This window comes from Mercenaria mercenaria, chromosome 14 (assembly GCF_021730395.1).
Source record: "Mercenaria mercenaria strain notata chromosome 14, MADL_Memer_1, whole genome shotgun sequence".
Classification (NCBI taxonomy): domain Eukaryota; kingdom Metazoa; phylum Mollusca; class Bivalvia; order Venerida; family Veneridae; genus Mercenaria; species Mercenaria mercenaria.
In genome coordinates this window covers 30,400,102-30,426,867 of record NC_069374.1, presented here as the reverse complement: position 1 = coordinate 30,426,867, position 26,766 = coordinate 30,400,102, and the positions used below count along the sequence as shown (strand labels likewise).

The following is a 26,766-nucleotide window of genomic DNA, read 5'->3' as shown; positions in this document are numbered from 1 at the left end:
TTTTTATATCATCGGCAAATGCTGTATATTTTAAAGAATTATTTAAATCGAAAGGTGTGGGTTATTTGGTGACTATATATGAAAAGAATTTCAAATAGGAGAAATAAAGGTCAGGTCAATGCGGGTAGTCAACACAGCGGCTTCGTGTCCAGCCGCAGAGTACCTATGATTAGTTCGAGCCTCCGCTACCTAAAAGTAATTAACATTTGGATAAGAGTCCCGTGTATGGGTGCTTTACGTCTTTTGTATCTAACACTATCCTCCCACTGACATTACTAACAATCTTTTGGAGGAGTCATCCATATGGGTCACCTGTGGAGACTACATAAGCTCACAAACAAATAATGCTAGCCATACAATAAAGTTTTAGCGGACTTGTCACGATTTTTACAAATACTTTATCCAGGACTGTTTTCGGCTCAAACAACCCTTTTACAGAAACTGATCTTTTTAATTATTTTTTTTTCAGACTGTGTACTTCCATGATTCTTTATCGTGCCAAGTATAAAACACACATGCACGAGTAGCTGGGATTTAGGGAGTAGAACCTTCACCCTTGGTTTTGTAGTCAGAGACTGTTACCACTGGATCACTATACGTCCGCTCTTGTATATATATATGTTAACATTTAAATAGTATTGCAGCTCTACATTCACAGTAATTTTATAATGTATGTCAAGTTTAAAGATCTCTTAACTCATTTTCATATCCTAAGTATGAACGATTACGTCATAGCATCATATATCATATAAAATTAGCATGTTTGTGTGTATAAACGGTGACATGTTTACACAAAAAAACCCCCGGAAAATGCTGCAAAAATGCAGTACAGCAAATCACTCTAGGTCGCCCCTGACTGTATGCCTTTCTAGGATGTGGATGATCGGTAATGCGTTTATTCCCTAAAGTGACCTATGTCTTTCTGCAGTTCATATTACTACGATCTTTTAAATACACTTAAAATATCGATATGTATGTTTTCTAAATATCATAACAAGATAAAAACCTATGGCAATTTTAGCTAAAATATTTCGCTACTATTACGAATTGTTGTTCACTGAACTCGTACAGATTTTGTGGGCTGTGTCAATGTCTTTAAGTTTATACGAATTCATTATCGAAAGTAAATAGATTGATGAATCCCTTTCAATTATTTGTCATCAAATACACATACATGTGCATTAGTCAGTCTATTTTTATTTTTGTCATCTTTTTGCACTTGGTAGATTGTGCAATACATATCACTCTACGCAACTGAAGTTAGATTGATCATTTAAATTAGCTTTTTTTACTTACAAATTATTTTTTTAAATTAACAGTATTTTCTTAGAAGCATAGAAAATGCTTTCTATGTTTGATAGGCTCCTCAATCAAAAGGGGTCAAAACTTGACTACCTGAAAGACTATTAGTTATACTATTACCTCAAGTCTCTTAATTTTCCTTTCATACACTGTCATAACAAGCTGTTCAGACAAGTATTATTAAAAGAATTGATTTATTTGAATAGTACAATGCCATTAATGTTGAGAGATAGCATAACACGGTAATGCGCAGACAGACGGACGGAGGCCAATACGTTACCATTCATTGTACATGTTCAAAGGCATGATCACCACAGGATAAAAAAATAGTATACATTGTTAACAGATTTCTCTTCTTTTTTTTCGTCATTATCTAAGACAAATGAAGGTTACTGGGCTCGGCCGCACGTAAGCACGGCGTGTGCACACCGCTTTTGTCAGTGTATAATGAAAAACAAAGAAAACAAAAACACTTATTAATTATAGTCATTCTTTAATCACAGGATTTCTTGATCAAGTGGATAAATAATTATAAATAATTTATGGATATTTACATAACAATTAACATTCAAATCACAAGTATTTCATTTTTATGAGAACCATTAAAATAACACATGTTTGTCATCATCATTCATATGATGTAAGTTACAAAACATTCTGTTTATTTATATGTAGAGACAAAAAGGAGACATTAAATAACTCGAGTCAAGTCAATAACTGACGAATGTGATTTCCGTATACAAACTAAAAAGTGTTAAGCGGAACATAATGTTTCTATCACATAACAAAACTTAATAAGCTATGATAATATCACTCCTATATATGACAATATCATAGGCAACAAATTCCAAGTATGGAACGCCGTTTGCACCATATACCCAACACCGCAGTACTCTGTTCCAATTTGTTAAGGTTGAAACAGCTTCTCTTTAGAAGTCATATCATTGTTACGATCATTTTTATTCATTTAAACATTAAATTTTGTAATTTTTATTTTCGAACTCACGTTAATTTCAAAGAAGTTGTTATTATGATAGCCATTGTCTGTTTCTTTCATGCAACTTGATACTGAACAACTATGACAAAAGATGCTATCATGGAAACAATCTGAAATCACTCTTTAAGCATCGGATCTTTCATGTATTTATGGCCTGATTTGCTTTTACGTATTTCATAAAACAATCTTAAAGGCATTGAAGACTCGGTCATAATTTACGAGAATATTACAGCCCTTCTCTTTATGTTTATACCAATACTGCTACGTACATATTTATCAAGAAAACAATATTGCCAATATGATGACATGCCTAGCTCATAAACAGACTTTCAAATATATGAGCAATTAATCCTATCGTTAAAACAGAAGAAAAAGTGATAGGATATCGAGCTTTGTTATAAAATGTAAACTATGACACAACAAACAGTAGTGAATATATATCGGGAAACAACGAACTGAATATGAATCGAAGGAGACTTCTGACCATAAGCTTCAAAAGCACTCATGTACAGTTAGTATAACAAGATGTTAATAATGGGCGGAACGAAATTCTTATGACTGTCTAACAGTCACACGCAGATGTACATAAAATCAACTATTGACAACTTATGTACTAAGTCAAATACAAGAAGGTACATTTTTCAGTACTTTTTACACAGTTGTTTTTACACAGCTTTTTTTGTAAAAACACAATTTATGCACTACACAAGAGTAGCTGTCAATATACTATCAGCCAGCCGAATACATTCTACAGACATTTGTTTTTTCAAACGAACATTTCTTGAAACTTGATAAAGGATATCAACTAACCATTTCTTAAAATGGTCATATATGTTATTTTAGGCAAAGAAAAAATATTTGTAATATAATGACAGGCTCGTTTGTTCGAACTGTAATGGCACATTTGTTTGCACAAACTATAAATGTATTTTATCCTCACAATCTTTGGCTGTAAGAATCTTCCCCGTCATACCCGTTGGCTCCCTGGCTAGCTGAATCAATGCCAGAGCTACTGGAACTATCAGTTAAAGCTTCTTTCTTCTTTTTATGTAGCTGAAGAGTTGGGGGCTCAGATTTTGTTGAATATTGCCGCAGTCCTCTCGTAAAATCTGAACGTTCTTTGGCAACTTCATCTTCGTAGTTATAATATATATTATTCCCGTACCAGTTTGGTTCCGAAGCGTTTCTAGTCATGTTTGACTGGTTGTCAAGTTCAGCTTTCTCAAGGTCGGCCCGAGATGGATGCGAACCAAGCTGTAATTAAACAATCAAATGACATGTTAATGTTATTGTAACAAAAAAGATAACACTTTTGGATTCATCAGTTTGACAAGAACGCCATTTCCAGAGTGTCCAGCGTTACAGACAGATAACCAGAATTATTACTGTATTCCCTCAAAAGGCTATGTCACGATGCAGTTTGACTATTGGTATTACTGCAAACGCAAAAAACCGCAGCAACAGAAACCTCCATAAAAGTGAAACTTATTGTAGATTAATATTTTACAGACTGGTCTTGTCGATGCAGCGAGAATTCAATTTCATGCGAAATATTCTGATTTTTTAGTTATGCAATACGTCTAGTGATACACATACCTTGAACATTGGCTTTCCCTGTTTGTAACGTCTCTTTGCACGGGTAACTAGTGGTATCAGCACGGCCAGGAAAATTACACAAAGAACGAGTACACCGGCAAACACGGCGGGCACTGCTGGATAGGAGCTAGACTCTTCTGGCTGGTCAACATGCACGATGAAGGGTAAGGGGTTCGATACTGCAACACCATCATCGTCTTCAAGAACCACCTAAAGTAAAAACCGAGTTTAAAATAATACATGTCTTATGATCTCTAATTTACCTTTACTCTGCTAAATTTCTAAAATGGACTGGTCCATCATTCAATTTGGGCAATACCACTTATTATTTAAAGAAGTGTACGCTGAAAACTTACTGACTGAATAGTGAACAGTGCAGACCATCCGTGCAGGCTGATCTTGATCTGCACTGGTCGCAAATGCAGAATCACTTGCCGCAAGGAGGCCAAAGGTTAACCTTAATAAAAAGTTACTTTATTTTCATGTTAAACCGTTTCAAGCAACGTTGGTGAACTTTAGAAATTCACTGGATAGTTCATTTTCAAATAAGTCTTACACGACTTGCGTACAATCAAACCGCACTCCATTTGTTGATAACAGTTCAAACGCATCTGTCAAAGGACATCAAACATGTTTTGCACTTTTGAACTATGAACAAGCACATACTTTATTACGTGGTTACTGTCCTTATCTCTTTTCTTGTTTTGTTGCACCAACAATGACATAAATAGAGAATACATGTACTGATGTTGAGACAATTTAATCGGCGAGGTCTGTCGCTTCAATTTAAAGAATTTGTACTAGTTGGTTAGTATGTTAGGTACTAGAATGGTTAATATATAATCTTAATATAAATATATTATTACAAACTAAAAACTTATTATTATGGTGGCACAGAAGAGACATGGAAGATATATTTTCATTCACGTGGATGCACTAGTCTTTACATTTCTAAGGCAACCACGTATGCACGCAAAGGGCTATCGCGTGCGCACTCAAAGACTAATGCATACGCACGTTTCCCGTGTCCCATCTGTGCCACCGTAGTTTGCCTAGTAGCATGTATATACTTACGTAGAATTGTATTAAAGTATGCTCTCCAATATGTGCGGTATCGTTCACTCTAATATAGTAGTCTACAGGATCAACAAGAAAGGCATTTGTTTCCTTGACAACAAATGTGGGGGGTTTTGTAGTAGTGGGTCGTATATTTGCAGCACGCGGCTGAAAATGTTCCGGTGGAACAGCAAAATGGCGCTTGTTTCGCGGACGTAGCATCTGCTTCCTGGGTGGGGTATGAACTTTTTCTTGTGTGTCTACGCTCCTTTTGTTAACTACAGGATGTATAGGGTCATGGACTAGATGTGTGATGTGAATATTATGTCCATGCGGTATAATATTTCTAAAACTGTTCGCATTCGGTGACGCGTTGGAATTGACAGTAGTAAGATGGACATTGTGTGATTTAGTATCTTGTGTTTGCCCATTAGTTTGTGTATTTGTCGTTACTGGAACGCCTCTGCCAGCAGACGATGTTGGTTTTTCATTGGTAGTTACCACTCTAGTTTCGCTCGTGAATTTCTGTGTCGGTAAGGAATGGACTCCGGGGATGTGGCTAGACTGCACGTGATTTCCTGTCATTCGGGCTGTATGCGTCGGCACGTGATTGAACGTGTTAGAGGCTGCGTTAGTATTGTCTGAAAATATATTAACCGTAACTGTTACATTAAAATTGCAGAAAGAAAACTGCTATGCCGTAAAAGCTGTTATGCATACATAGCTTTCACAGAATTGACTAAACCTATGACAGTTCATACATAATAGTCCTGTAGACATACTAAGTCTTGTATGAGCAAATGAATGTTCAGACACTAAAACTAAAATACAAATAGGACAAAACAGTATGGGAGAGTAAGTTTATTTTCTGCAGCAATCACCCTTGACCCTTTCTCTGCGTCATGGCTGATGTGCCCGATAAGCGCCCCGTGTTCAGCTTCTATGTGATAGTTATACGGGTCTTCTTTGCCCCTCGAGTCTGTAAATATAATTCAAAAGTGCATTGTGATTGTTTTATCGAGTAATCCAGTACATTTTAAGGACACTTATCATTTAAAATGACCTGTAAGAGCAGATCTATATCTGTCCTGATAAACAGTGACTTAAAACTGTTTCTCTCCACTTTCGGGTAGACGTTCAGTCTATACAAGAATATAGAGGATATTTTGTTTGTTTTGAGTGAATATGAAATATATCTCACTGTGATATTTTCTCACTTCGAGGTGAGATATATTCCATATTCACGAAAACAAACAAATTTTCTTTTTATTTTATGCTCAATTACGTTGAGATTTGCATTTTGCAACTATTTTTAATGTCAGCGCGGGAAACAGACGTGACGTCAGACGTGCTGTGACGTTATAAAGACGCATACAACATAAAGTTCCATTTTATTTATTTTTTTTTTTTTTTGCTGCATAACGTTATGAAATTCTCTTTAAGTAAAACAATTCGAATCGAGAAATAAACTATAAAGAACAAAGTGCGACTACAATTTTCATCCTGTTTTAAGCAAATAATTTAAAATTCATACACACTGTAATGAGAGGGTGGAGCTATATCTCTCACAGTGTGAAATATAGATTTCATATTTTCACGGTGTGAGTGATGAAATATGAAAATATTTAACTAATAGAATACAGTATTTTATAAGTTAGCATAAAATAAATAACGTTATTGACAGTGAGACATCATAGTGAGACAGTGAGACTGTTGGCACGAAAAGGCACGAAAAGAATTTTGCATGTGGGTACTTCTAAAGTTAAAGGGGAAGTCACAGAAGGTGACCACGTATTGATAGAATTTGAATATTTCACTATTTTGACCACATATGGAAGGTATTAAACCTGCTTCTAGCCCCTACCACCGAAATATTTTTAACGTAATTATGTTGAGGGTTTCTTTTCTTCCATTTTAATAACAACACACCGGGTCATAAACATCTGTTTGCTGTATATGTGTATATATATATATATATATATATATATATATAGTTGAGACATGTTAATAAAAGTCTCGATTAACGCACAAGCGTCGGTGGTGTAAAGGTTAGCATGGTTGCCTTCCAAGCAGTCGATCCGGGTTCGATTCCCGGCCGACGCAAAAGATTATTTTTGCCCCACATCTGAATAGATTCAATGAGTTTTCAGCTGAACGTATAGACTTTACTACGAATGTGCACTTACTAAGATCAGTTAATTCATATTTTTTCTGAATGTGCTTTCTTTTTTTAATTTCCGACATTTTTTTTCCGATCATAAACGACATTCAATATCTTCCGAATATTCGCGACACCTCGTTCTACATTTTTCTCGGAATTCAATATTTCCCAAATGTGTTCGACATTTGTTTTGGAATGTGCTCGACACGTGCTCAACAGTGTTTCGGATGTGTTCATTTTTTCGAATGTCTTCGATCTTGTTCGAATGTGCTCGACATTCTACTTTATTTCATGCTGATCAAAATAATATGCTAACTCGACATTTGCTCTAGCTAGAGCTTAATGTCTAGTTTGCCGAACGACTAGACATGTTTTCAAACAGAGCTGAATGTCAAATTGAATGTTTATCTTACACAGAAATTCAGTAAAACATTATTGTTAAGCTGGCACAGTAATATGACCGAAACGACAATAAAAAAAATATCGACTGCCGACTATATGCCTTATGGTATTAAGTTGCCACCGGTTACCGTATTAGTAATACGAATAAGGTTTTGGCCGCAAATGCAAAATTTAGAAGGCACTTTAAGTTCCACAAGCTTTGCACTTTTAAGCACCCCAACGCTTAGGCTATTCTTGTATCATACAATTTGATCACTGTTCAAGATCCAATAGTTACTGAAAAAAATTCAAATACGATGTTTGCTACCGTGCTATCTGGACGTCTGAACATCATTCGCACGGTGAAAGAATATTAAAACCCGCGGCCTCCGACCTATGGGGAAGTCATACACTTATACCCAAAACTACTATGCCTCCCAATATTGAGCGTTTTGTTTTTGACCCATAATACAATTTTTGGACTTAAAAGTTACGCTGATATCAACAATATTTACTCATGTATCTATTATATTCATAAAATTGAAAATATCTCAGAAATCAATGAAAACTCCAATTACCTGCAAGAGAACATAATCCTAAAATCACTAGATGCAATATCACTGCCCGAAATGTCATGGTTGTCCGGCAAATAAAATGTCACAATTCCAAGTCTTTGAATCAGGTCTAGCAACTTGTAAACTTTCCGTCACCGTTTTTTTTTTTAAAAAAATTACATCCCGATGGTTTTCCTAATTAGTTAAATTCGGAAGCTTCTCTCATCCGCAATTTCAACATAGATAATTTATTAAATCATGTATATTTCACTGGATCTTACAGATAAATATGCCTCTGTTATCTAGCTATATAAACATCTATATGTCCAGCTGATAACTGTGTGCTGAATAGTTTAATTCCCAAGTAGAATAATCCAAATATGTATTATCAGCAATTTTTTTCTTTATTCATGTTGAAATCCAGAGGTTCAATTTGGTATAAACAAAACACGTCGTCAGTCTTTTTTATGATATAATAACTAGGTACAAAAAAAAACTGCACTTGTCAAACGCTAAGCATAAAAAATCTGATCCATATTTGAAATATTTTTATTAAGAAATACGTTTGACATAAATCATAAACCTTAAATTACCCAATAATGAGAAAATTATTAAACTCCCGTTAAATTAAATGTTTAAACTGTCATAAATGTTTCCGGTTGACAGTACAGATGCCCGTCAGTGAGTGTGTATTGAAATACCCAGGGGCTGAAAAAAGGGGATAGACAAATTAATGTAACGATTTTAGTCATAACCACAGTTAGCCATTTCCTCATTCATTCATTATGTAGTAATTAATACATCTGTATTTATAAATATTTGATTTTTGCCAAGCAAGAGAATGAGGTTGATATTTTATTGTTTTTTAAAATTTATAAATTTATTTTAGTTTACATTTGTAATTTTTGTTTGATAGTGAAGACGGCTTTACGATGCTACGCGAGAGAAAAAACTGACGTCATTTGTACACAACCGTCGTCCCAACCTGTAGTTCATGGTCTCAATCCCGAAATGCCAACACCTAAACCACTAGACCACTTAAAGTATTAAGTTTACGTTAAGTTAGTCATCTCGTAATGAAAATGAAATAGCCGTAGAAATCTTGAATGAAAACTAAATTAAGCGATCCTCTGTAAATTGACCCAAAGTAGAAGCACAAAAAATTCATTAAAAAATATAATGATATATACGGAAAGGGGAACATGCGCGAAGTTTTCAAATTATATCTTGGTCACTAGATTCAAAAACGAAATCTGATCATGTCCCCTCAGTGCTTCCATAAGCCTCGTTAGTGCTATAATATTTTTAACGAAAAGATTAGTTAAAACTGAAAATTGTATCGCAGAAACGTCCAGATTGAATGTATGGATATCATTCATAAGATTTGTTCCCATATGAAGTTTAAGAGATATGTACAGCTGATAACAATTAAAGACTATAAACTTCCCTTCGTTTTAATTGCTGCATTAGTCTGTGGAAAATACATTGTTGTCCTCTCATATTTTTTCGGCGACGCCGTCTAAATTCGTTTTCGTTACCTATGCCACGTGACTTCAGTTTCAAATCAAACTACTTGATAACGCATTATAGATAATTTATCAAAATGGAAGATTTATGCAACACTCTGCCTGATTGGACGAGAGTGTCAATTTCTTTCACTCTGTTGATTGTGCTATGCTGAGTGAAATGTAGACAAAGCGTTTATCCTAAACGACGCTGTTCACAGTTTTAAAGCCAACTTTGGCTCAGTATATTTAGCAAGAATATTGATATATCTCAAAATGATAAGTAAGTTTAATAAATATGATAAAAACCTGTTCAAATACCAACATATATCAAATTTAAGAAAGAGCTGAATACGGTCTGCGTATCACATGAATAAGAGTGTGATAAGAGTCTTTTATGTAGAGAAGTGCTTTTTACAAGATTTTCCTTGTTACAATTGTCGTCTGTATATGAAAAGGTTTCTTGCTTTTGTGACTTATTCAGATTGCATATTAAAATGAGTACTTGTTTGCTTTGATATATTTGTTATAAATTATTTAACTGATTTATTATATATGAGTATTTTTCTTTAGTATGGTATGCAAATATTGAACTCAGTTGAAATCTGTTTTATTATATATATGCTATATAATGACTGAATCTCATTACACTGAAATGAAGGTACGCTGCATACAATTTATCTATGTGATATGACTACGGTCAAACTTTGCTTATGAAACAGAAATATTGAAATAATTACAATTGTATGTTTTGCTTGACCTTCACTTTTTATAGGTGTGACGTCATTGTCCAAAGATTCATGAATAGCGAATATGCATTTGTTAAAGCGGGATCAGTTGGCCTATTTTAGAAATAAATAAAAATAATAAATAAAAATCATTTAATTGATTTTTTCTCATGTATTCTAATCAAACTTGTTTTGTAGCATCTTTATTAGGCCCGCAGCCAACTTTGTTCAGCTGGGACATTTAACCCCTTTTAGGGGCTGCTAGAGCTAAAACTAGAAATGCCTTTATACAGCATCTCATGAACAGCTTGGTGGATCTTTGTCATACTTGGTCTGGAGCATCATTATTAGGTCCTCTTCCAAATTTATTTATATAGGAACTTGGGCCCTATTAGGGACCACTATAGCTAAAAGTCGATATGCCTTTCTTCGCATTAACCACTAAAATGTAATGGATTTTTATCAAACTCGATGTGTAACAATATCGTAAGGTCTCCTGCTATTTTCTTACAAATGGGGATAGGGACCAATTTAGCTAAAAATATAAACACGTTTAATGACCTCTTCTCATGAACCGCTTCATGAATCTTCATCAAACTACTGCTGTAATTATTCGTCTAAGGATAAACGAAACAAAATTGCAGCCCTACGAAACCTTTGCGAAAAATTAAAAGAGAACCATTTAAATTGTTAAAGTGCGGTGTTTAGTTTTGCAACTTGAAAAATGTTAGATGAAAGATGAATTTTAGATGAAAAATTCATAAACTTCTTTCCTTATTACAATTCGCCGACCATCATTTTTAAAGATATTTCTTGTTTCATTTCGTTTCAGCAAGGTGTATTAAAATGGACTTTTCCAATACTTGATGTTTTAGGTGATACAATGTTATAATGATGTCAATAATATTTAAAAAATGGTTTAAAAAGTATTGTATTTCGGTCAATAGTGTTGTCCTATATATCAAGTAAAACCTAATATATTATGAATTCTTGCCATCGTCCAATGTTTATATAAATATGTATATAAATGCTCTGAAAATTGTGCTGTAATGGAAGTGTTATGGTTATACATGCATATAATTTGTTACATTTAAATTTTGTATTATATTGTATTATATTATCATGTTTTTGATAGCTGAAATTATCTATCTATCTTTGTACAATAGGCATACAGTTATTACATGCACCATAAATAGAACATTAAAATGTCTTAAATTAAACAATTCTTCATGAATCTATATCATAAAAAGTTGTCATTCATAAATTTATATTAAAATATTTGTTACAAGTGATAAAAAGAAGTATACAAAAGACATGCTTAGCATCAACAATTGCTGATGTAAATGATTATATCACGAAGTGTTATTCGTGTTGATAAGAATCGACAACAGTCAAACTTTTTAATGTTCAAACTATATGAGGAAGTTGTAGGCTGGACACGAAAGATGAATTAAATATTTGACGCTACACGTGACATTTCAGTTAGGCGGTTTTGAATCTTACACATGGCACCTCGTCTAATTATGGTAAATGTTGTACCAAGCCATTCAAATGTCCAGCCATGACAGACCATAAAAAGAAAGGAAGTAAAATATTTGGCCCTTGGTTGTGATATTCACCTTGCAGGTAGGGGTCTGTGTGGTCAGGTCAATATTTGTGACAAGTAATAAATATATTTACCCGTGCATAGAAAAGTTAAAGACGGAACAAGAAAATGACATTATATAGGTATTTCAATGACCTTGACCCCTATTGTAAACAAAGCTTTTTAAAGTGGAAAGTGTCTTTAGCTTAGTCAGGAATCAATAAATTCATCCAAAACACTTTGTTTATTAATCTTAATAACATTCTGAATTTGGTGATACAACTTTGCAGAAATCCTTTTTATCCAAAAATAAGTTAAAAATTAGAAAAATATGGCCACTTCCAATAATTCCTTCTTCATCTATATGAAAATTTCTGAGAAACTGCTAACTCTTGGAATGATAAACCATATCATGCTCAATATCTAAACACATAATTAGAGGAAAAATACAAGAATTAAAATATTTGTCGCTGAAATTAATTAGTTACACCATTTTTTTATGAAAAATAGTGACTTACAAAATAAGGGAGACAAAAGTTGAAAGTGCTGTAGTGTTTTGTAAAACAATTTATATGGTAAAATTCTGTATTATTATGAAAGATATAATGTTAATGAACACATCTGCATCATTTTTGAAATGAAAAGTCTTTATCTTAAAAAGTCACTGAAATACCTACACTATAATGTGGCCAGGGTTCTAATTTTCACATTTAACACGTTAACTAGTTAGTATGATGAATGCTTGTGCCTACTTGTTTGAATATATATTCATGAATAAAAAATTACAGATCGGAAAAAATGACAATAAACCTTTGACCTCTGAATGTGACATTAACCTTTAAGCCAGGGGTTTGAGTCTTGCATGCAACACATCGCCTAATTATGGTAAATGTTGTTTTAATGTCTATTTATCTTGCCTCCTACAAGTTTCTTGCATTTCTATTGGTCAATAGACGTCACGTGGAGACTGGATATATTTCATATCCTGCTAGTACATTTCAGATATGAATTTTGATTAAAATAATGGCTGCCGGTTTGTTAATTTACAAAACATTAGATTATAACATGTAAGTAAAGGGTAGTCGGCAAGATAAAATCGTTACACAGCTAGTTGGTGACAGGATATGGGATATACGCTGTCTCGAAAATCCGTATCAGGCGAGAGCGGTTTGTCCCGTATCCTGTCACTAACCAGCAGTGTAACTAATAGTATGCATACAGTAGTTATATACTGGACAAGGAAAAATGACCTAAGATCTTTGACCTCTAATTGTGACCTTAGCCTTTAAGTTAGGGTAAATTAAGTCTAGCATGCGACACATGGTCTTGTTATGGTGGTCAGTTGTGCAGCTGTGTTACTTTGAAATCGGACAAACGTTCTAGGCTGGAAACGATTTTCTAACACCCAAGCACGCAAGCAAGCAGGCAGGCACGCACGCACAAACACCCGGACAGGGGTAATACATATGCTTCCAACATTTTCAACGGCAGCCATTATTAACAGTGAAACTCTTAAGTCAGATATCAACGTTCTGTAACTTGAAACCGCCATATTCAGTACAGGAACTGTTTTATGATGTAACGATTGGGAAATTACGCGCCTGGATGCAGCAACGTTGAATCTCATATTCGGAAAGCATGAAATTTGCATACGTCTAATTATAAATGTAAGACCCGCTGCTGGATGCCATTTCAGGCTCTATGACAAGTTGAATATATATAACTGAGTTTTGAAGTCTTTGAAGTTTTTGAACGTTTAAAACATAAATAATAAATATTCTTTAAGCTGGCTCCCCTCCCTCTCATATTACTCATAAATAAGTTTTCTTCCTTAACTAGGAAATTAACTCAAGCAGGTTGTTTCTATATTGATATTTTATTGCTTTTTGAACCGAACATAGGTTAGCCGTCAAATAAATCGTGCTAGTTTAGAGACTTTAAGTTAATTTAGCCACATTAGCCCTGATTAACTCTATTGATTTCATTTTCACGCATTCCGCCGTTGCTTGACCACTGTGAAAAGTGCAACCACTCTGCGGTTTTTTGTTAAGTACTCCGTGTTCTGTCAATCATCGGTTTTGTCTGTATTTAAGCCCAATTGAGATTAAACCACTCGAATTTATAGATATGAGCTGCACTGCTGATAAAAGCTTATAATAATCATAACCAGCTCTATGCGACCATCAAACGGTAATGAAAGATCCACACTTTACGAATGTTTTTGTATAGTTTAACCTACTTTCTGAACTTGGAACCACGGCGGGCACTGCCGGATAGGAGCTCGACTCTTCTGGCTGGTCAACATGCACGATGAAGGGTAGTGGGTTCGATACTGCAACACCATCCTCGTCTTCAAGAACCACCTAAAGTAAAACCCGAGTTTAAGATAATACATGTCTTATGATCTCTAATTTACTTTTACTCTGCTGGACTGGTCCATCATTCAATTTGGGCAATACCACTTATTATTCAAAGGGGTGTACGCTGAAAATTACTGACTGGATAGCGAACAGTGCAGACCATGATCAGCCTGCACGGATGTGCAGGCTGATCTTGATCTGCACTGGTCGCAAAGACAGAATCACTTGCCGCCAGGAGGCTAAAGGTTAACCTTAATAAAAAGTTACTTTATTTTCATGTTAAACCGTTTCAAGCAACATTGATGAACTTTAGAAATTCACTTGATAGGTCATTTTCAAATAAGTCTGACTCGACCTGCGTGCAATCAAACCGCACTCCATTTGTTGACAACAGTTCAAACGCATCTGTCAAAGAACATCAAACTTGTTTTGCACTTTTGAACTATGAACAAGCACATTCTTTATTACGTGATTACTGTCCGTATCTCTTTTCTTGTTTATTTGCACCAACAATGAACATGAATAGAAAATACTGTAAAATCATTTAATTTCGTGGGCATGAAATTTCGTGGTTTTGGTGAAAACAGCAATTTCGTGGGGATAATATTTCGTGGATTTCAACTTTTGAACATAAAATGAATGGGAATTTTACTTGTTCGTTGGGATTAAATTTCGTGGATTGGCTTAACCACGAAAATTAATCCCCCACGAATATTAATGATTTCACATTACATGGTTTGTACTGATGTGAAGAAAGTTTATCCGGCGAGGTCTGTCGATTCAATTTAAAGAATTTGTACTAGTTGGTTAATATAATTAGATATAGTAGAATGGTTATGTAATCTAAATATAAATATATTGCAAAATATTTAATCATTACTAGGGTGGCCCAGAAGGGACATGGAAGATGTATTTTCTTTAGCGTGTGCGCGCTAGTCTTTGCATTTCTAAGACAACCATGTATGCACGCAAGGGCTATCGCGTGCGCACTTAAATACTAACGCATATACACACTTCCCATGTCCCATCTGTGCCACCGTAGTTTGCCTAATTACATGTATATACTTACGTAGAATTCTATGAAAGTATGCTCTCCAATATGTTTGGTATCGTTCACTCTAATATAATGGTCTACAGGATCAACAAGAAAAGCATTTGTTTCCTTGACAACAAATGTAGGAGGTTTTGTAGTAGTGGGTTGTATATGTGCAGCACGCGGCTGAAAATGTTCCGGAGGAACAGCGAAATGGCGCTTGCTTCGGGGACCTAGCATCCGATTCCTGGGTGGAGTATGAACTTTTTCTTGTGTGTCTACGCTCCTCTTGTTAACTACAGGATGTACAGGGTCATGAACTAGATGTGTGATATGAATATTATGTCCGTGCGGTATAATATTTCTAAAATTGTTCGCATTCGGTGACGTGTTGGAATTGGCAGTAGTGAGATGGACCCTGTGTGAGCTAGTATCTTGTGTTTGCCCATTAGTTTGTGTATTTGTCGTTATTGGAACGCCTCTGCCAGCAGACGATGTTGGTTTTTCATTGGTAGTTACCACTCTAGTTTTGCTCGTGAATTTCTGTGTCGGTAAGGAATGGACTCCGGGGATGTGGCTAGACTGCACGCGACTTCGTGTCATTCGGGCTGTATGCGTTGGCACGTGATTGAACGTGTTAGAGGCTGCGTTAGTATTGTCTGAAAATATATTAACGATAACATTGAAATTGCAGAAAGAAAACTGCTATATCGCAACAGCTGTTATGCATACATAGCTTTCACAAAATTGAATAAACTTGATAGTAACATAATAATTCTATAGACATACCAAGTCTTGTATTTCGAGTAAATAAATCTGTTCAGACACTACATCTGAAGTACAAATAGGGCAAAACAGTATGGCAGAGTGTTTTTCTTTTTCGTTTTACCCTTTTTTCAGCGAGTGGCGTGAAGAATGCCACCTTATTTTATCCCAAGCAGATTTTGACTTAAGACAGAGAAAAACCCTACAGCGATATCAATAAAATATAGATAGTTTTGAAAGGAGTCTTTTAATGAGAGGTAAGGAAATGTGCAGAAACCCTCATGCCCCATAGCACCGGCTTAAGAGCAATTCTGTCATGGTAAAAATGAATGCACTCCATGACCCCAAAGGATCAGAAAATATAATAACTACGGGGAGAATTTTTACTTTAAAAATTTTATCTAGCGGTTTTTAGCGCTCTTTTGTTTCTTGTAGATCATTTTCGAATTTTAATCGCAGTTTTTATCTTGAAATATATGTTATTATATAAAACCGAACATGATTTACTTCATTGCTAAGTCATGACATGTTGCATGTATAAATTAGAAACGCCTGAGGCGAAACATAACATTTCACTCGGGTCATTTCCGATTTTACTGCCCCCTCTTCTGACGTTTAACTCAGCAGTGTAATATCCATATAATAACATAGTTTTGCTTATATAATTTAAAAATGAATATAGGACACAGTCCCCACCCCCTCCTCGGACACCCATTCCCGTTACTTATATTTAACCATTGACAAAATTCCCCTTTAATTTTTTTGAATAAAAACTTTACAATTAAACGAACATGAAGAGAAATGCAAACATTACCATTCTGAACATGATAATCATCTATTCTAAACAGAATGAAATGAAATTTTGGATATGATAGGAACAAATGAAAAGGTGTATTTTGTCTATGCTGGTCAATAGAGCATGGGGTATTCTGTCCGCGGGGATTTTAAAATCATGTTGACAATACCCTTATTTCTTTTCCGTGAACGTTAAAATCATAGTTAACTACTTCAGTGTATGACTGTTTAAAGTCAGTGTCTTTTTAGGTACATATCCCTTTTAACAGTTAATGGCACTGTCCAAACTGAAAGACGGACAAGTTCATTATAGAAATTTAGCAGGGTAAGGGCTAATTGACGTAAAAATCAGCACGTCTTTTCTCATCATCTTTATTTACGAGGCATAATAATAAACAAGTGACTGACCTTTTCATTTCATTTTCATACTGTCATGATAAATATTTGATTATAACCACACTGCGGTGGGACACAGTGACTTAACTTACGTGTAATGATGTATATCTGTTCAATTTATACATGTATGCCTGCCAATTTGTACAATTAGTCACTTAAAATTTGCGGTAAAGACCCGTTTCCTTGATTTAGTAGTGTTTATTTTAATGTACACTAATTTGTTTCCGTTCGATTGTGATGAAAGCTTCAAGTTTATTGGAACCACTATCGAGTATACTTCCTTGAAAAAAATTATTACTGGTGTCATTTGATAAGATGTGGTCGTGACCCAGTATGGCTCGAACCCTCAACTTCCCGGGTTGAGCTGTCGACAACGCCGCTCCTCTCTAATGATATTTACAAGGCTATGGGTAGACATATATAGCATTTTATATAAGGGTCTCTTAAGCTCTTTAGATTTTCCACGATCTGTCTATATTATAAAAAAGATTTCGCGAATAAACAAGTCTTTGACGAATTCCTTTTTATCTGTATATATAATATAGGTCTTTTGTTAAGCTGTATGGCGACTGTAAAATGTCCCCCGTACTTCGACTTCGACTCGATGTTGTTATATTTTCTGGTCCTTTGGGATGATAGAGTACATTTATTGTTGCTATATTAATTTAATAAAATTCCCCTTAACCCGGATCTAGGGGGCGTGAGGATGTTGCAAATTATCAAACCGAGTCTGCTTTTATGTTGTTTGGTTGCTTCCAAAGGATCTTTTCACAGTTTTAATTAACAATAAAACCCAACATGATATACAATTTAATCCCTATCACACATACAGACATACTGTTTTGTGTTCCGGACATTCTTCTATCTGTCCTTCCTGACCTGAAGTTTTACCGCCGTAGTGGATTTTTAGATAACTTGATACACATGTTTACTATAATGACAACAACTTTTAGATATTTCTAAGGTTGCAATTATCTTGGCAATAATTTTTACTCTTTTAACTATATAATTTTCCTTTCTACCTCGGACAGACGCGATATACAGGGACGGTAACATATCAAAATTGCAAAAATGATCAGGAGCATAGTTCAAGGGAGGCGAATGTAACGAACACTTAATTGCTCTTACCGTGAGTTATCTTTCTATCAGGACTTGTCACCATCGAGATGTCGAAATTGCTTGACGTGTGCTGTAATGGAAATAAACACTTTTACACAGTCTCTCTACAATTGCAATAAAAAGTGCAGAAGTCAGCAAAGAAAGCGCACCCTCCCAAATGAAAAGGTCACAAAATCCTAACACTGAAATAATGGAAATTCTACCAAACAGCACTAGTCTTACGAATGACGTTCTAAAACTGCTATCGTTGGTGCAAAATTAAAGAATAATTATAACTATAGAATTTAGTTCCGAGCTTCGATGAGAGAGGGTCCACAGAATATTTAATTTAGAGGGTGATAGTTCAGCATCAGCTTTTTTTTTTCGAACAGTCCGCATGTTGTCCTACTTTTTCATCCTACTCTACTCATTTGACACAAGTTACGGTCAGAGTATTCCGTGTCGAAATTGAAATACGCCCCAATTTGACGACCCATTTCTGTGTTCATTATCCTTTGCTACGAGCTTATTATCTTTTTTCCCCCACTAACTAGAGTGTAATTGGCTAATATTGCATTAGCCGGCCAAATATCTTAAAGGGGCAATACTTCAAGATGTTTGTTTGTTTGTTTTGGGTTTTACGCCGTTTTTCAACAGTATTTCAGTCATGTAACGGCGGGCAGTTAACCTAACCAGTGTTCCTGGATTCTGTACCAGTACAAACCTGTCCTCCGCAAGCAACTGCCAACTTCCCCACATGAATTATCAGAGGTGGAGGACGAATGATTTCAGACACAATGTCTTTTATCAAAGATGTACTTCACAAAAAATATCAGATCATTTTTCTCAAAAATACTGAAAGAAAAAAAAAGAAAACAAAAAACAAACAAACAAAAAACTGACAGGTTTGTCCCTTAAAAAAAAAACAACATTAGGTTGTGTCCCTTTCAGAAAAAAGCTAAAGTTGTGTCCCTTAAAGAAAAGTTTGATGTTATGTCCCTTTATGAAGAAGCCTGAAGTTGTGGATCTTTAACACGCGGATTAGTGCGTACATGCTTCATCTTAAAACAATAAAATATAAAGAAACAAACCTTAAGTGGCTGAATTGTTTTTACTGATTGTATCAACACTTTTAAATATAAACTTTCGGTGTTTTCTGCTTCATGGCCATGACCTTTGACCTCCTCGACTTCAGCAATCACCCTTGACCCTTTCTCTGCGTCATGACTGATGTGCCCGATAAGCGCCTCGTGTTCAGCTTCTATGTGATAGTTATACGGGTCTTCTTTGCCCCTCGAGTCTGTAAATATAATTCAAAGTGCTTTGTGATTGTTTTATCGTGTAATCCAGTACATTTTAAGGACACTTATCATTTAAAATGACCTGTAAGGGCAGATCTATATCTGTCTTGATAAACAGTGACTTAAAACTGTTTCTCCCCACTTTCGGGTAGACGTTCAGTCTATACAAGAATATAACATTACTGACAGTGAGACAGTGAGATTGTTGGCACGAAAAGAATTTTGCATGTGAGTACTTCTAAAGTTAAAGGGGAATTAAGTCACAGAAGGTGACCACGTATTGATAGAATTTGAATATTTCACTATTTTGACCACATATGGAAGGTATTTAACCTGCTTCTAGCCCCTACCACAGGAATATTTTTAACGTAATTATGTTGAGGGTTTCTTTTCTTCAGTTTTAATAACAACACACAGGGTCATAAACATATGTTTGCTGTATAATTCTATACTTAGCCGCCCCTCAAGAAATCGAGAGAATCAGTTGAGACATGTTAATAAAAGGCACGGTTAAATCACAAGCGTCGGTGGTGTAAAGGTTAGCATGGTTGCCTTCCAAGCAGTCGATCCGGGTTCGATTCCCGGCCGACGCAAAAGATTATTTTTTGCCCCACATCTGAATAGATTCAATGAGTTTGTCAGCTGAACGTATAGACTTAACTCCGAATGTGCACTTATTTAGCTCAGTTAATTCACATTTTTCTGAATGTGCTTTCTTTTGTGAATTTCCGACATTTTTTTTTTCGATCATGAACGACATTATCTTCCGAATAGTAGACATTTGCAAATTAATCCGATGCCGAATCCGAATCTGACATCGGGTATATCTTAGGGACTTTCTCAAAACATTTAGTGGTTCAAATGATAATAACGGTTCTTGGCTAACGTTTTAATGTTGAGCTGTTTTTGTCGATTGACTTCATATTTTGCTAAACTGATTACCACATTTACCAAGCTGTCATCCGAATAAATGCAAACTTTTTACCTTTTAAGTTAATCGTTCCGTAGCTCACAAATATGATATCTATACATAGGTATATATAGTTTTTAAGTGTTGTTCAATGCATATGGAACTCAAAATATTTATTTCAAAACATGGTTTATACACTTTAATTGCCATGATCACAAAATGTTGCTGATTTTGGTTAGACCCATCTACCATATAAATAGACAAATTCCATTGCAATGAAGAAATTTGACATTAAAAAAAAAAGGTTACGAATTCCATTGAAAATTTTGCTGTCTCTGTAGATATAGTAAAACGTGATGAATTCATTCATGCCAAAGTATTCAATTTTAAGTAATTGATTGAGAAGAGCAGATATCATCCAATACAGTAAGCAATATTCTGGTGAAAGAATGGGTGCGATCTGTTAAATGTTTCCAGTATGATCTGCCGAACTCACAACTTATAATGGTTGTTTACTGTACTAACATGTTTTAAACAATAGATAGACATCAGGGAATCTGAAGTACATGATGCATGAAATCTAATGCAAATCTTAGTATGGCTGAATCATTTTCCCCTATCGCATATATGTTCTCTTAATTTCTTATCTTGTATGGTGCCTAGTAGAAAACTGTATGACAAGCTTTAGTACCTTTTTTCATACCTTTATTTCTTACAATTATATATTAAATAATAAAATGCCGTCCGAATTCTTTTGAACTTACGTACTTGTATCAAAATATATACTCATGAAAATCGCCACAACTCCACAGTTTTCATAGCCCAAACAAGTAAAAAAAATTGGAAGAGACATATTCTGCCAAATAACTTTGAAAACTGGACAGCAGATACAGAGTAGAAGATTTATGCCGTTCTGCTTATGACAAAGAAAGCCTCAAAATTTTACGCTCTTGCTGTATGAAGAAACCCTGCTCTGCTCCCTGGCAGTCACATTCTGTAATGTACCAAATGATCTGAATGAATCTGACAGAGGCTCACCAAAAACATTTCCGTGGAATGATATATATTAATCAGTCTTGAAAAAAAGCGATTTTCAAAAGTTCCGTTATAGTCATAGACTATACGGAAACTTGCTTTGCCCTTCACGGCCATGTTTAACATAGCGAATGATCTGACGGCCATCCAATAAAAAAAAAATGCACAACAGCCGTAGAAAATCGGAAAGATTCGACCATTCTATACAAGTTACTTGCGATCAGAAAATTTTGTTGAAGGTAAAATGTTTGTGAAATAATGTTGAAAAGGAGTTAGTAAGAAGAAGAATTCTTAATTTCGTTTGCTATCGCAACCAGAACTCTGCATGGATGACCCAATATTTTCATTATCGAAAAGAGCATCTACAAGAAATGTTCCCGTTATGTCTGGACAAAACTGACACTAAGGTTAAGGAGAAGATGCTCATAACAATAAGTACGGGGTCTGATGACTGACATCTCATGATGATCATAGATTCACTACGAGTACGGTATGATAGGTGAACTTAATATGCTCAGGATTATCTGTGAAAGAAATTAGAAAATTAACTATAACATGTTTTGTGTTATGCAAAATTCTTCACTGAACCTTATAAGAAAATTAGAGCTTAATTATTTAATGACGAAAAAAATCGTAAGAATTACAAAAGAATCATCTCTTATTTTGCCCCAGGAAACAACTAAGGTATTAGGATAATATACAACCCTTCGTTCAAGCTTTACAAGAACAGAACATACATACGTTTATTTTTTCTAGGAATTGAACTGGTGTTCCTTTTCCAACCACAACTAATACTAACATACGTCAAGATCAGATAACAATTGCATGATTACATATATCACAACAAACAAATAAATAAATAAATTCGGAGAGTGACAAAATAACACCATGAACGTATCTGTATGATTATATCACATTATTTATACAGTTACTTCTTATTTCATTTGCTTTTAATATATAAGATGCCATATTTTTTTCATTTTCAGTATTCAACAGTTCCATAAATTTGTACATACTGGGTCTTCTCCAGTAATGTTTTGGAATGAGTCCTCTTCTCATGTGATTATATTTTGGGCAATTCAACACAAAATGATGCTCGTCCTCGATGTCTCTATTTTCAGCATCACAAATTAAGCACAGTCTATCTTCCCTGTTGAGTCTATTACGGCAATAACGACCCGTTTCTACCCTTGGGCTATGTGAAGACACACGCAATTTGGTCAATGCAGCTCTTTTGCCTTTTGATAACTGGTTTAAATATCCTGCATAACCAAAGTCTGTTTTAATATATTTATATAATGACAATATGTTCTATTTTCATTAATATTTTCTAACCAGTCTTGTATAAAGCAATCAATTAGTCTTTGCTTAAAAATAGTGGTACTAAAATTCTTATCCACTACAAATGGATTATCCCAAACGTATCCGAAACCATTCGAGCACAATAAATGTTTAATATTACTTGTCCAGTTAGCTTTACCGTTGTTACAATCAACAAGCGAACAATTATATAATGCCTTCAATATGCAATTATCGGTAATAACAATTTTGAACCAATACTTTACAGCACGAACATATCTATTGATATACAAAGGATATCTACCTAGCTCTCCATAAATACTAGCGCTTAACTTCACATTTAAAATTCTCTTACAAAACTTAAAGTGTATTCGTTCTAGCTCTTTAGACTTTATCATTCCCCACACTTCACACGAATAGTTGAGAACAGAGCTTGCACCAATCACTGAGTCGATTATTCATCACTGATGTAAACAGTTTTGCTATACAACTAATCAACGTAATTCCACGATAGTTACTAGGTTCCCGCTCATCGCCTTTTTTATACAAGGGTACTGTAAAGCCTTCTATCCATTTGTTTGGAAATTTGCCGCTCTCGAAAATGTTATTAAATAAGTCCGTTGTATGTCCGAGTAATATGTCTCCTGCTTCTATGAAATATTCATTTATGAGATTATCAATGGAGCCTGCTTTTCCCCTTTTCAGTGACTTAATTGCTTTCTCTATTTCCGCAGGGCTAATTCTAGCATGTAACTGTTCATAGATAGCATCTTTGGGATCTAAATCCCTATCATAAAGCTCGTCTGCATTCCCATTATTTGAAATACTTATTTCTTCGGACAGTGCTTTAAAGTGTTTGAAAAAGTCTCCAATATCAATATTTTCTCCCTTTCCACTATTTTTCTTCGAAAAATACTTCCAAAACTCTTGCGGTTTCTTTGTTCTTAAATTCTCTATTTCGGTCATTTTTCGTTTTTTAAATATCATTTTCTTCCTTTTTATAAATGTTTTATATGCACACTTTTTCGAATGTAACAACTGTCTGTTTACGGGCGTTTTCACAACATTAAAAGCACGCAAAGCGTCAATATATTCCATCTTCTTCTCATAACATTCATTGTCAAACCATTCTGACATTTTAACCGGGAAAACTTTTCTATTAAAGGCTACTTTGTCTTTGTTTTTTTTACAAGGAACTCACTGGATAACGCAAGAGATGGGAAGGACGATGTCTACTGTCTGCCCTTTGTGTTTCCTCGGATAATAGGTCATAACGTCTGAGACAGAATATCTGTCTTGCGTGGCCTTTTCTTAACACTTAACACTCGCTCTAGCTAGAGCTCAATGTCTAGTTTGCCGAACGACTAGTCATGTTTTCAAACAGAGCTGATTGTCAAATTGAATGTTTATCTTACACAGAAATTCAGTAAAACATTATTGATAAGCTGGCACAGTAATATGACCGAAACGACAATAAAAAAAATATCGACTGCCGACTATATGCATTATGTTATTAAGTTGCCACTGGCTACCGTATTAGTGATATGAATAAGGTTTTGGTTGCAAATGCAAGATTTAGAAGGCACTTTAAGTTCCACAAGCTTTGCAATTTTAAGCACCCTAACGCTTAGGCTATTCTTGTATCATACAATTTGATCACTGACTCAAATCCAATAGTTACTGAAAAAATTCAAATACGATGTTTGCTACCGTGCTTTCTGGACGTCTGAACATCATTCGCACGGTGAAAGAATATTAAAACCCGCGACCTCCGACCTACTGTGAAGTCATACACTTATACCCTAAAATTATTATGCCTCCCAATATTGAGCGTTTTGTTTTACCCATAATACAATTTTTGAACTTAAAAGTTATGCTGATATCAACAATATTTACTCATGTATTTATTATATTTGTAAAATTGAAAATATCGGAGAAATCGATGAAAACTCCAATTACCTGCTAAAAAACATAATCCTAAAATCACTAGATGCAATATCACTGCCCGAAATGTCATGGTTGTCCGGCAAATAAAATGTCACAAATCCAAGTCTTTGAATCAGGTCTAGCAACTTGTAAACTTTCCGTCAATTTTTTTGCTTAATCTTGACACAGATATGAAATTGCTTTAGGGATTGCGAAATACTTTTGCAGTTGAGTATGTGGAAATTATTCCAGTACAGGAATCCACTTGCAACACAGATTATCCATTTATAAGCCACGTAAATCACGAATTGCGAAATTTATTTTTGAAAAAAAAAAATCATATATAGTCAGTTGTTATTTTTTTAAAAGTTACATCCCGATGGTTTTCCTAATTAGTTAAATTCGGAAGCTTCTCTCATCCGCAATTTCAACATAGATAATTTATTAAATCATGACATTGTATATTTCACTGGATCTTACAGATAACTATGCCTCTGTTATCTAGCTATATAAACATCTATATGTCCAGCTGATAACTGTGTGCTGAATAGTTTAATTCCCAAGTAGAATAATCCAAATATGTATTATCAGTATTTTTTCTCTGTTCATGTTGAAATCCAGAGGTTCAATTTGGTCCACTGTCTGTTTTTATGATATAATAAATAGGTACCAAAAACTGCACCTGTCAAACGCTAAGCATAAAAAATCTGATCCATATTTGAAATAATTTTTATTAAGAAATACGTTCGACACAAATCATAAACCTTAAATTACCTAATAATGAGAAAATCATTAAACCATAAATGGTTTCCGTTGATATGTAATGGTAAAGTACGCGGCAGTTTTAAATATAGTCGTAGCATTATACTCATTAAAGACCCACCACAACCTAGTGACCTACTTTTTTCCTTCCACTTGAACCTCATAAAATCATTCTGATACTACTGCTATAGTTCAGCTATAGGCCATCTAGAGGGTGACAGGAAGACTATTTAATGTTTTCACCTCTTTATCTGCAAAATTATGCAGCCAATCTCTTTTTTTTCGGTATAGTTTTAAAAGCACAGATAGATAACCATCTTATGCTGTAGAAACAAAGTGCATACTACTACATCAATTTAATAAAATGTTCAGACATTAAACACGTTGTCGTAGACTTGTATATAGCACTGTCAATTTGTAAGTAAATATTTTTTTTCTCTCCATTTTTTTTTTTTACCATTGTGGAAATACAGTCATTCTGTGGCGCATCTTTAAGTAGAAAGTAGTGATTGCACAATTGTCAAGCAGCTATACACCGGTAGTCTCAAAGCGATAACAATTATGTACATTTTTTCACAAGGCAGTAAAAGGAAAATAATCGTAAATGTCTGTAAGTTAATATAGGACAACATTATACTCCACCTTCCAAGGTATCTAAGGACAAAAACCTCCAGAACGAGATTGTTTATCAAGAGTACGTAATGAGTAAGCATGCTATTGTAGTTTAATAACAAGCACTGATAAACGCCGTTAGGCCAAACAAAAATTAGCGTTGTTTAGGTAACCCAACCGACCCTGTAATACATTACTTTAAAGTTTGTTTTTCTGGACTACAGTCATAAAGATACAAAACAACATAAATTTGAAAGAAAGACAACAGATGTATATCATACCGTTACCAGCCAGACAATAGATACTAATGAATGATAGCAACAGACAAAAAAAAAAACAATGATTTTACCAAATTCTGCGTAATGACCCTATATAACCTAAACCGCAATACAAATACATTATTGGACCACACTTTTAGTCACCTTCACAGTCACGTCTAAGACATAAACACACTCAACTATATTTCCAAGAGTCGCTGAGAGACATAATCAAGAAACGTATTATTTCAAATGACTTGGGTGCTCTTAATGTTGTGTGTAATACTGTGGAACAATAATATTTATGGAAGGCCGGTGCGCCATGATAGCTGCAAAATACTTTATGCTCATT

At 34.7% G+C, this 26,766-nt stretch overlaps 1 protein-coding gene and 2 non-coding genes across 3 annotated transcripts; 2 read left to right on the top strand and 1 right to left on the bottom strand.

Annotated features, from left to right (window-relative positions):
- Positions 1-1,781: 1,781 nt before the first annotated feature.
- LOC123527151 (uncharacterized) lies at positions 1,782-25,258 on the bottom strand. The gene is made up of 6 exons (XM_053523154.1): positions 24,817-25,258; positions 19,404-19,612; positions 18,343-18,403; positions 4,970-5,592; positions 3,896-4,105; positions 1,782-3,553 (listed from the first exon to the last, which is right to left on the bottom strand). Exons 1-6 carry the CDS (start codon positions 24,872-24,874, stop codon positions 3,236-3,238), a joined length of 1,479 nt encoding a protein of 492 aa, XP_053379129.1. The 5' UTR covers positions 24,875-25,258; the 3' UTR covers positions 1,782-3,235.
- On the top strand, positions 6,983-7,054 carry Trnag-ucc (transfer RNA glycine (anticodon UCC)). Its single transcript has one exon. It is a non-coding gene; the product is annotated as a tRNA-Gly (tRNA).
- On the top strand, positions 20,135-20,206 carry Trnag-ucc (transfer RNA glycine (anticodon UCC)). The gene has a single exon. It is a non-coding gene; the product is annotated as a tRNA-Gly (tRNA).
- Positions 25,259-26,766: the final 1,508 nt, after the last annotated feature.

What these genes read in the sequence shown, in the direction of transcription:
- LOC123527151 (XM_053523154.1), bottom strand. Translation starts at nt 24,874, where the DNA reads ATGACATTTCGGGCAGTGATATTGCATCTAGTGATTTTAGGATTATGT. An exon ending in TGATAGAAAGATAACTCACG is followed by an intron (nt 5,593 to 18,342) that starts GTAAGAGCAATT and finishes ATATATTTTCAG; the next exon opens with ACAATACTAACGCAGCCTCT. An exon ending in ATACTTTAATACAATTCTAC is followed by an intron (nt 4,106 to 4,969) that starts GTAAGTATATAC and finishes TTTTTACTTTAG; the next exon opens with GTGGTTCTTGAAGACGATGA.